General features: G+C 31.9%; 1 protein-coding gene and 1 pseudogene across 1 annotated transcript; both read left to right on the top strand.

Annotated features, from left to right (window-relative positions):
* Positions 1-5,902: 5,902 nt before the first annotated feature.
* LOC143630434 (uncharacterized) lies at positions 5,903-8,706 on the top strand. The gene is made up of 5 exons (XM_077099446.1): positions 5,903-6,313; positions 7,978-8,073; positions 8,160-8,208; positions 8,324-8,424; positions 8,664-8,706. The coding sequence occupies exons 1-4, from the start codon at positions 5,996-5,998 to the stop codon at positions 8,404-8,406; spliced, it is 546 nt and encodes a 181-aa protein (XP_076955561.1). The 5' UTR covers positions 5,903-5,995; the 3' UTR covers positions 8,407-8,424; positions 8,664-8,706.
* A 281-nt stretch (positions 8,707-8,987) lies between these two features.
* LOC143630435 (protein PAM68, chloroplastic pseudogene) lies at positions 8,988-9,900 on the top strand (annotated as a pseudogene).
* The last annotated feature ends 2,888 nt before the right edge of the window (positions 9,901-12,788 follow it).

The following is a 12,788-nucleotide window of genomic DNA, read 5'->3' on the forward strand; positions in this document are numbered from 1 at the left end:
CATACTCAATGTGATAGTTAATGCACTTATCTTAAGTGATAAGTGTATGCCTTGTATGATTTATGTATGATGATTGCTTGACGGTGCGTGAACGATCTTCGGATATTGCATGAACCGTCAGGTGGTAGTTAAGATATGATTGATAAGTATGATGAGAGATATGATGTATGTATGAATATATGATGTATGCATAATGTATGTATGTCATGATGATGGTACGTGAACGCTCTTCGGAGATTGCACGTATTGTCAAAGAAAATATGTATGAACAGGTATGGTACAGTTACACGAAACAACGGGACCAGACCCTAATAATATCTGTGATGTTAGGGACCAGACCCTTATAATATCTGTGATGTTAGGGACCAGACCCTTATAATATCTGTGAGGTTATAGGGCGAAAGGCTCTTTAAAACGTATGATTATGTATGTAAAGAAAGTATGAAGGTAAGAATGAAAGTATATGCACTTATGTGTGTATGAAAGAAAGTTAAGAGGTTAAGTATGAAATGTAAGAAGGTATTGTATGATTATGTGATTAACTAGAACTCACTCAGCGTAGCTGACTTTTAGTATGCACGCAGGTGAGTAGAATGAGGCAGGTAGCTTGAGGAGGACACATGGCAGAGTTGGACGAAGCTGGCATCTGAAGATTTTGCTATGATGTTTTATTTTAAAAGACTATGTTTTGTTTTTAAGTGACTATGAATGCTCGATAAGACAAGAATTATGGTTATAGAATGTAATGGTTGAATGTTTTTAATGTTCTGCGAATGTTTTGATTAACTCTGATATTTAGAACTGCGTTCATGAGTAAATCCAATACGAAAGTAGGGCTACCGGTAACGGAGCGTTACAATATTTTACTAAATCCGTCACTACCTATTATATTTAAAAAAAATGTAACTAAAAAAATTGCAAGGATATTCATGAATACTCTCCATTATTGGGTTGCTTAACAAATTAAACTATATATTAATTTGAAGATTTTGTGTCTTTAACAAATTTACTATTCGATTCTAATACTTTTGATTGGTTTGTCTGGTGTCCCTACTTCTATTATTATTTTCTCTTTTCTAATTTAATTTTTTTGCTTTATAACATAATACTATTTTTTTTTCATAAAAACAGATAAAACAAATATGAGAATTTTGACTTTATGAAATACAATTCTATATTATTAATTATTATACAGTTTCTTTTTACAAAACTTCACCAAACCACCTATATTATCATAAGAACTTTTTTTTGTTTGCATGTTTTACATGCGAGTTAATGGGTCCGATTCATGTACGCGGTCTAATATTTACACATATGTTTTTGGTATAGTTTAATGACTTTGTCACAACGAGCGATTTATAAATACTAGTATTACTTAAACACCACAAAGTTCGTTTATTAATTTGAATTGCTTAAAAATTCATATAGTTAGTTTTTTTATTCCATCTCTTATCTCTACCTATTTTCATTTGAAATCACAAAAGGTACATGATGTATTTTGGTGTAATTGATAAACTTTTCATTTGTCTTATAATCAAAGCCTTCAATACAAAATGCTTGATTGTCTTAATAAACTTTTGAGAAAATTATTGTTTGCGTACATGTGGTTTCAGGACGGAGCACAATGAGTCCCCATAAGAAAGTTTGAACTGGTTGAGTCTCTGTGGTTTAAAAAATGAACTATTTGAGTCCCTGTAGTTATTTAACTATGTTAGCTTCAAGGGTAGATTTGACATTTCACTTTTATATATATACATTGTCACTGTGAGTCCTTGAACTTTCATAATTGGTCACCTTGAGTCTTTTTCACCGTTTAACAAAAATAAATAAACTTGACCAATTTTTTTAACAAAAACAAACAAACCGAACCACCTTTTCATCAAAAATTAACGAACATAACTACTTTAAATAAAAATAAACGGACCAAACTAAATTTTTAAGCAAACTAAAAGAACCGAATGACTTTTTTTAACAAGTAGTTCATTTCGTTTAACAAAAATAAACGAATCAAACTCCTTTTTTAACAAAATAAACGACCCGAACTTGTTTTTTAACAAAAATAAACTAATCAAACTATCTTTCTAACAAAAATAAATGAACCAAACTTGTTTTTTAACAAAAATATACAAACAAAACATATCTTTTAATAAAAATGAACGTATAGAACTACTTTTTTTTTCTACTAAACTAAACGAACCGAGTCACTTTTTTTAACAAGCAGTTTAGTTCATTTCATTTAAAAAAAAATAAACGAATCAAACTACATTTTAACAAAACAAAAAAAAAAACGAATCACACTTATTTTTGAACAAAATAAACTAACCGAACTACTTTTTTGACAAAAGTAAACTAACCGAACTACTTTTTTAACAAAAAAGAAAACACCGAAATACTTTTTTAATACAAATAAACAATACGAAGTACTTTTTTTACAAAAATAAACTAACCTAACCTACTTTTTTAACAAAAAGAAAACATCGAAATAATTTTTTTAATACAAATAAACAATACGAACTACTTTTTTTTACTAAACTAAACGAACTGAACAATTTGCTTTAACAAAAACAACGTAGAATTACTATAAAAAATAAACGAACCGAACTTATTTTTAACAAAAATAAAAAAAAATTCAAACTACTTTTTTTTACAAAAATAAATGAACCAAAGTTTTTTTAAAAAAAAAATAAGCTAACCGAACTTATTTTTTAACAAAAATATTGTTGTAGCTTATGCTAAAGTGGAGTGCGATTTGATTGCTTACTTTAGAAGTAATTACGTTCGTTTAGTTTAGTAAAAATTAGTTCATTTATTTTCGCTTAAAAGGTAGTTCGATCGTTTATTTTTGTTAAAAAAGTAGCCTGGTTCGTTTATTTTTATTAAAAAGTAGTTCGGTTCGTTTATTTAAAAAAAAAAAATAGTTTGGTTCGTATTTCTGTTAAAAAAGTATGGTTCGTCTATTTTTGTTAAAAAAAATTAGTTCAGTTCGTTTATTTTTGTTAAAAAAAATTTTGGTTTTTTTATTTTTGTTAAAATGTCACACCCCGGTTTATTGCCTAGGCGTATGACCAATAGTTGGTACATGTTTTGTAAATACATCAGAGTTGCGTTTGTTTTAGCGGAAGACTTTGGTTATAATAAAATATTAATTTATTTGAAAGCTTTCTCGGATAATAAATACCCGAGTGTTTGATTTATAAATCATGTTTATAATCTTTTAATAATTTAAAATTGAGCCATCTCTACCTTGCGGGCGTCTATCTTCATGAATGACTATGTTCCTTGCTACCTGTGCTAATATGTTTCCCTGAAATGTGGGGACAAATACGTCAGCTATATGCTGGTGAACACGTATGACTCAATAAAACATTTTGAATGACGATTACAACAAAAATGTAGTTTTCTTGACAACCTCAGCGGAAGCATTTCTACTTCCGGAATATGTACCGCTGCCCTACACACACAACGGTATTCCCCGAGCCAAACAGCCCTAAACTGAGAACTGGTCATGACCGTTTAAGCTCGCGGCTTCATTGCCTTTGATTGATTGATTGAGCTTTAACAGTTATGTTTGGATCCAGACACATGCGTATTCGGTCTGAGTTGATATTATTCTCTACTTTGTATTATAACGTTTTAGAGATTTCATTATCTCATGTAGACATTGATTGACTCGTTAAGACAAACACCCGAACGTCTCACTGAGTTTAAATAAGTTTTGACTGATTGAAAAGGTTAACGTATTCACGTTATAAAAGGTTTGAACGTATTGTGATTGATTGTTCTGAATGATATGGTGATCTCATTTGAAACCTTGACTGTGAATGATTGATTGATTGATTGATGATTGACCTATTATAAAATAGGTATATAAATATCCGGATCGTCTCTTGATCCGGCTATAGACCTTTAGTCTGGTTTAAATAGCTTTAAACCTTGATTGATCATTTGTTTGAATAAAATATTTAGACCCGTAGTCTTTCTGTTTATTTACCAAATCATATGATGAGTTTCTTCTTCATGAAGAAACATCTATAATCTGTTTCTTTTTCAAGAAGAAACATTCATTGACTGCTATACATGTAAAATCTTATGTTTCTTACACATGAAGAAAAAATGTTTTAACTATATTCTTTGTATACGAAAGCTATGTTTCTTAATCGTGAAGAAACTATATTTCCTTATGAATGTAGAACTGATGTTTCTTAGTTGTAAAGAAACACTATTATAATCCTTTGTATGTTTAAAGCTTATGTAAACATAATTATGATCAAGGTTTTTGGGCTATACACCTGACTATGGTATAAGCCGTATATATATAATAATAATATCATAATGACTTAGGTCATAACCCTTACCTTACACGGGTATTCGAAGTTAGATACCTAAGTTTGTATGAGCAGCACTTCTACTCTATGTCGCGTACTGGTGCTTAGATTGTCAGAACTTCGGGGCTTAGCACGAACTTCGAGGTTGGCACGCAAAAAGAGGCAACATATGGTGGCCGTCGTGACGTGCACATACTTCGAGATAGAATGTCGGGTTATTTTCGGATGGCACGCACTTCGAGGTACCGTCGGTATGTGGCATGAATTACGAGGTAACGATTGTCGGGTTGGCACAGAAACCGAGGTAGTGAGAGAGTAAATCTAGAGAGAGAGTGAATGTGAGGTGTGTGGGAGAAATGGTCGTAGCCTCCCCTTTTATACTAGATTTTGGGTCCCATCGCGGTACGCGACGCGATGGGTCCTCTTCCTTGGCCGTAGCGTACCGCGACGCCGCCATTTCTGCATGGGCGCCACGTGTCCTTCCCTGCTGCCACGTGTCTCTGAGTCATCACGGACCATCGCGGTACGCGATGGCCGTCTTCTTGCACTCATCGCGTAGCGCGATGGGTCCCTGAATATTATTTTTCACTTTTAGTCCATTGTCTTTGATAGCTTGTCATTTCTAGTCTAATTCTCGTTGTCCAAAAATACTAAGGCGACTCGCGGAGATGTGAGCGTGCGAAGTGCAAAGTGCGCCATCAAAGCGCCACATTGCTCCCATCGCCCAACGCCCTTCGCCCGAGCCCGTGCGCGTCGGGTGCTTCGCACCCTCCGCTAGGACCACTGGGTGCATGCTAGGCATATAAGAATATTATTATGGAAAATCTCTTCCTTATAAAGAGCTTCCATTTCTTTACCACTTTCCATGTGGGATGGATTCCATTTTCTTTATTTATACCCATGTGGAATGCTTCCACTTTCTTACATCTTTCCATGTGGGATGGAATTTCCTTATTCCATATCCTTAACATAAGATAATTTTGTTTAAGGAATATTTCCTTATAGAATGATCTTGTTTTTTTTTATTTAAATTTTCCCAACACTTATTTTAGGGAATTTTGATCCTTCAACTTTACTTAGTTGTTAAATTTGGATCGAAATTTTGTGGATGTTACATAAAAAAAAGTTCGGTTCATTAAATTTTGGTTGATTATGGTTTGGTTAGTTGATTATGGCTTGATTGGTTATTGTTTGGAGGTTAATTATGTAATTTGGAGGTAATTTTTAAAGAGGGACTAAAACTGGGCAATCACTTAACCACAGGGACTCAAACGGATTATAAAAAAGGGTAAACTAATAATTCCACATTTGACAGGGACTCAAATGGTTTATTTTATAAACCACAGGGACCCAACCAATTCAAATTTTCTTTTGAGGACTCATTATGTCTCCGCCCTAAAACCAAATGAACACAAACATTAATTTTCTCTAAACCTTTTATTTAGTGTGATTAATAAACATGATTTTTGAGAATAAACTCGTTATTGTCTATTGTATTGTCTAATCACAACTTCGAATAAATAATATTCCCCAAACACTTTGTTAATTCGTGAACAAATTGAACACGCAAACACAAATCAAAAATTTAAACACAAATCACCACACCTTTAAAATCAGTTACAACCATAACAACCGTTCAGTTCAACTTTACCAGAACCATTACTCGAGCCATGGGCCGGAAAACAACGCGAAAGCCATCGGCGTCAATTCCAACCGAATCTCCGCCCAAGTTCAAGTTCAATTTCGCCTGCTTCAATGACGTCACTAACTCATACTCGTCTCCGATGAAGAAGACCGGCAACAAATCAGCTGCGGTGACGCCTACCGGAGTACCGCCTGCGCTGAGCGAAGCGCTTAACTCAATTGCGGATCTGAAGGAAATGGCAACTAACAACGTCGATTCGATTAAGCGTCACGTCGATTTCTCGCATTCGGAGATACTTAAGGATACGGAAGCTTCTCATTCACGCCTGCATAAACGATTTAAGGTCTGTTTCTGTACTTTACTGTTTGATTATTATTATTAATATTGAGATCATGTATAACGAGCCTCAGAACATATTATTAAAATTAACAATTAATACCGAAATCGTATATAATTAGCCTCATAACATCTTATTATTATTAATTACTAATATTGAGATCGTATATAATTAGCCTGGGAACATCTCGTTTCTGCTTATTAATATAGAGATCGTATATAATTAGTATTAGAACATCTTGTAACTGCATATTAGTATCGAGATCATGTATAATTAGCCTTAGAACATCTTATTTCTGCTGATTAATATCGAGATCATACATAATTAGCCTCAGGAGTCAGGATAGCTTATTCTGCTTATTAATATTGAGATCATATATAATTAGCCTCCGATTCACTTATTTTTGCCTGTTAATGTAATTCTGATAAGAAAAGGACCGAATAAAGTGCAGTTTCATGAATTACGTTGCTGAAGAGTTCATTTCTGGTTATTAATAAGGAGATCAGATATAATCAGTCTCGGAATAGCTTAATTGTGCATTTGTGTTTAGTAATGTGATAATCATGAAAACGGACCTAATAAAAGCTAGGTTTTATGAGTTAGGTTGCTGAACAGTTCATTGCTGCTTATTAATACGGTGATCATATATAATTAGCCTCGGAATAGCTTAAACCAGCTTAGTGACAGGATAAAAGTGAGGTCTTATGAATTGTGTTGCTGAATAGTTCATTTCTGCTTATGATACTCCCTGTGTCAAAATTAGAGTCCAGTTTTTTGACTTATAAGTGTCTACTTTGCTGCACCTTAAAAGTGATGAGATAGTATTGCTTGTAGAGGGAAAACTGATATCTATATTAGGTTACAGAAAGCTACGGCAATCAAAATCTTCTATCTATAGAAGTAGCTAGATCAGTGTACATTTTGAATTTTGAAGGCACCAGGTTTGATATTCAATACTTAAAACGGTCAAATTGTACTCTAATATTGTGAAGAGTGGCGCATATATTGTTCGTTTTAAATTAAACTAGAATAGGAGACTTGGATATCTGATTATAGGTGTTTTTTTTGGATTTTGATGTGGAGATGTCATTTATGGTTTTCTAATGTATCTATATGGTATCCTTGAGTAGGTAATCATAAAATACTCACTAATTTGTTTTTGTGTTCTGCACTTTTGCTAAAAATTAACGAGTTCATCTATGTAAATGTACACCCAGAGTTCCAAACAACTAAACACCGTGCTTATAACTATACTAACTTCTTCGATCATATATTTCAACTTGAAATTTAAACTAAAAAAGGGTTTACTAATGTAATCTTGTGATATTTTGTTTCTTCATTATATACAACTAGTGGTGGCCTTGTGCAAGTAAAGATTATATTGAATATGCTTGAAAAGTCAAATGTTGTATTTGTTGAAATTATTAATCATGTTAAGACATTTTTTTCATCAGGCTTATCAATAATGTTAAATCATGTTATGCATTACAAACTTTATGTTTACTTGAAATACATCTTGTTAAGTTGTTACTTACCTACACATACCACTATAACTTCTAATAATGTGATTGGTTCAAACTTGTTATGACATTGTAAATCTCAATAAAGCTTCAAGCTTCTGGTCCACTGGTTTTTGTCTTTAAGCTTTTATCTTCTTACTGTTTTTCAAGATTCAAAACCAAGCATGTCAAGAAACAATGAATGACTCTGAGAAAGAATTCAAGAAGCTGAATGACCGAATAAGTGAAACTCATGATACCATGCAGGTGATTTTTAAGTTCTGATGCGTCAATATATGGTCAATTATCATAACTTTGAACTTCATATGTATGACAAACCAACTCCTTTTCAGGCATCATATATGGAGATGATGGCAGAAACACAAGCCAACACAAATCGTGGTATGTTTTTATTACCAATTTGTATAATTATAGTTTACAAGCAAGACGTGAGTTTTTTTGTCACAACTTGTTAAAGATTAATGTGGCTTCTCTGTTTGTGTTTTGTTAATTCCAGTATGCAAAACAACCATCCCTGAACTTCTGCAATCCGTGGATAAAGCCATTGACTCTCTAAGGAGCCACTATGGAATTTCTTAAACTAATTTGTTCTTTTAGGTGAGTAGCTATTACATAACTTAATTACAGAGACCTTTTTTAGACCTCTCAAATGTCAAAACAAACACCAAGGAATTAGGAAATACTCATATGTCATGTTTGGTGCTTAATTTGCATACATACCATTGTTAATGTGAAATAAAACCATAAATAGTTGTGATTTTAGGTTGCATATTTGGTCTCAATTCTCAAAGGTCTATGATTATATTTGCCATTAATGTAAGAATACATTTTACCAGGAATCGGTCACAGAGTAAAGAATAGTTCCGGATGCAGTCTCGTTAGTGTCCCGAGGTGATGAAAGTTACATTTCTTAAAATTTGCTGTTCATTTAGGTCTAATCCAGTTTTAATAAATAGAATTCTCACTTGAATCACCAAGACTTCTTTACAGAAGTAAATATGATACATGAAGTTGTTTTGATGATATTCATATATATGTGCTTTAGAAATGTTCTTCTTTTGTATTACTGTTAGAAAATTCAGTGGAACAAAATTATATTTGCTACTAGAAATATTGCAATTTATTTGTGGGCTTGTAGTTGTGGCCATTGCATTTGGGCCTGGGCCTGCACTATAGGTCTCATAGGATAGGGGTACTACTGTAATTTCCACAAACTTTTAAGAAGATAAGCCATCTAATCCAAAACTCATAAAACAAATGCACACCACCAACCATTTCACAAAACCTAATGCACTGAAAACAAAACCCTCAAAACCAGTTATGGAAACAACCACCTGCTACTCATTCCATCTCTCACCATCTCCAATCAATATCTCAAAACTCCCAATTCCAATTCCAAAACCATCAGTGCACCGGAATCACAGATTCCAGTTATCAGCATCACTCAATTCCCCCAAAGGCTTTGGCCCACCTCCCCCAAAGAAAATTACCAAAAAGCCCCTGAAACCAACAAAACTCAACAATGAAGACGAGGATGATGATGAAGAGATAGAGAGAGATGCAGGTGTGATTCCAGAGGTAGTGACTAATAGGATGATGGGTAGAATTGGGCTTTCAGTTGGGATTCCATTGTTTATGGGACTCTTGTTCTTTCCATTCTTTTATTATCTGAAAGTAGGGTTGAAGATAGATGTACCCACTTGGGTGCCCTTCATAGTGTCATTTGTGTTCTTTGGGACAGCCCTATTTGGTGTTAGTTATGGGATAGTGTCCACTAGTTGGGACCCTATGAGGGAAGGGTCTGTCTTGGGTTGGAATGAGGCTCAAAAGAATTGGCCTGTCTTTTGGCAATCTCTCTGGGGTTCATCTGGTTCAAGGAAGAGGTTTTAAACCTTTTCCTTTGTATAATATTCCAAGTTATTTCCTTATATTAAATATAGAGAATATTTGTCTACAATGAAAGTTTTGCTTTCTTGAATTAATTGCTCGCGCCATTGAGATCTTGTTTGTTGGTAAATATTATGTACTATTGTCGGGGTTGTAGTGCGCGAGGAGGGCCGTGGATGTGTCTATGGTGGAACCATGGAAACGAAACAATGGCCGACTAACACCTAGAAACCAATTATAACCCACATCAATCAACCAATAATATTGTGTCACCTTTTTCAAATCAAATCTGCTCGATATAACCCAATTTGGACTTGGTGAAGTGCTAGCTCAACCTACTAACCAATAAATATATGCACCTTGCATTCATACCCCCATCCACCTTGACATCATTTGCGTTCATCTTCGAGTTGTAGAACTCGATTTCCAACACTAGCACTCCTACGGACATCGAAAGGGGCGCCCAACCCACTCAACTCGCTACCCCTTGTGAGTTCCCCGTCCATGATAACCTAAACAAAGCTTGCTACTTGTTTAAGAAACAAATAAATGAATATTTGGTATTCTAAATCGCTCCATATATATAAGATTAATTTTTTAACTTAATAGTAATACTTAAAAAATAGGTTTCGGTCGCTAGACAGATTTACATTTTATTAATGCTAACTAGTTTGAGGCCCGTGTATTACACGAGTAATTGATGAAAATTTTAAACTTTAACCAAGTGAAATATAGTCAACAACATGATCATATATTGTTAATACAATTACAATCTACATTAAAATTACAGAAATTAAATAACTAAGATTACACTAATATGTTACAAATAAGTAAAACTTTCCTTGTACACTACATTTGTGATTTTATTGGTCGGTATATATTCTTTATCAAAAATCAAAATGTTTAATACATGTCTGCTTGTAACTCTTAATAAGGTAGCATATAGCTCTTTCGTGTGACAAGGTTCTTCAAGTACATACCAATCATAGATAAAGATAAATAGTAATGTATCAATGAAACTAACAGAAAAAAATATTCGTACACATAAAATATCATACTTTTTAATCAATTAATATGATGTCATTTGAGATCATCTGCTCATGTTTATCCGAAAATCATGATTATTCCAAAAACCAGATTACTTGAACTTTGATAAGAGAATCATTCTTAGAATCTTTAAAATTTGAAATTGATTGATCATGATAAAATTGTTATCATTAATATTTTGTGTATGAAAAAAAATTTAAATTGCTATTATATCTTACAACTAACCATTGTATAATCAAGGAACATATATAATCGAAAATTAAAATAGACTCCCTCCATCCCATTATAAGTGTCCCAATTTGACTTTTCAAGTCTTTCTTTTGCAACCTTGACCGTAAATAGTTTTGTTTGTGTCGTATAATACTTGATGAAAATTATATCAATGTAAAATACATTGTTAAAACTCAATTCATTAATATATTTTACATCAAGTATTATATAACAGAAACAAAAATATTGTCGGTCAAAATTAAGCAAGAGAGACTTGAAAAATCAAACTAAGACACTTATAATGGGACGGAGGGAGCAACAAAAACTTACTAACCTTAAAGCATGTTCAAATAACAGCGATTAAGTTACAAATGTGAATATGGAATGTCTTTGAAATATAATGAGAAGCATGATTAAGTTACAAATAATAAAAAAACAAAAATAAAAATAATATATATTTATATGAAGTTACATTATAATTAAGATGTGAATCTTAATGAATTTTTATAAATTTTAATAATAAATGTTATAACAATAATTCTTTTTTTTTATAAAAAAATTTGTGTATAGCTTTATTATTTTGAATATAAAACATAATAAACACTTTAATTTTGTACTGGCCAACATGTAAAACTAACATAATCTTAGTTCGCTGTATTTGTATAAAAATAAAATTAATAAGTTAATATAATATTAATAATATTAAAATTATATAAATAACCGATGAAAACGATATTCTTGGTTTCAAGATCCTAAATGATTTTTGAAAAACGAAAATAGTGGAATGAGGTTTGAAACAATTTTTTTGGTTTAACGTTTTGAATGCTTTTAGTTAAGTAATTTGTCATATAAGGCATATTAAATTAAATATATTAAAGAAGTATTAATCAAGACATAAAAAACATATTTTTAAAGCATTTCGGTTTGAGTTATGGAAGAAAATATTGAAAACCAGATATTGATCTTCTTATTGCTAAAATCATTTATAAATACACAAAAAAGTCATATAAATATATGACAAATGGTTCATATAGTAAACGTTATACATATGGATTATAATTATAATGTTAAAGATATATATAATAGGTATTCTCCATGTTTTCGATATTTATACAAAATGTTCGAAGAAAAATAAGAAAAATACACATTTTCCTGAGTTCAAATGCATATGAGAGAATTTTAAATCCAAATTTGAAACCAATCTTATATAAAAAAGTTATGCATTGCTGCTCGAATCCATTTTAAAAACAATTTGTAGTTTCCATACAAATCCGAATCCTTCAACAATGTACACCTTTATATTCTTAAATTTGCAGTTACCTGTGACTTTAAAATTTAATTCTAACATGTTTGCAACTTCAATTTTCATATTTCCTTATTTCACAATTAATGTTAATGAATGAATGGGTTAAGATTTGAATTTAATAAAAATTGAATTTATATATTGAAATGACTTAAAATATAAGGACCATATATTAAACTTGGTTGTAAAAATGGTGAGGATGGCTAAGAGATTGACAAGTGACAATAATGAGTAGTCTTTTATTAGAATAGATAGATACTATATAACGGTTAATTTCTTAGTAAGACAAATTTGTTGTTTTTTCTATTTTAGTGAAAAGTTATATATACAAGCTTGTATTTTTCATTCCATATTTCTTTAAAACAGTGTTATATAATGATTTAACATTCTGTTACAAATATATATTATTGTGGTTATCAATACCAAATATAGTTAGGTTTTTTCTCCAATTTATCTTCTCCTATATATACATATCATTGTATCATATTGTATGACACACTATATTGATGAAATC

The sequence above is a fragment of the Bidens hawaiensis genome, unplaced genomic scaffold (assembly GCF_021521415.1).
Source record: "Bidens hawaiensis isolate Kalapana, Puna unplaced genomic scaffold, B.hawaiensis_p1.1 tig00005663_1, whole genome shotgun sequence".
NCBI classification, from domain to species: domain Eukaryota; kingdom Viridiplantae; phylum Streptophyta; class Magnoliopsida; order Asterales; family Asteraceae; genus Bidens; species Bidens hawaiensis.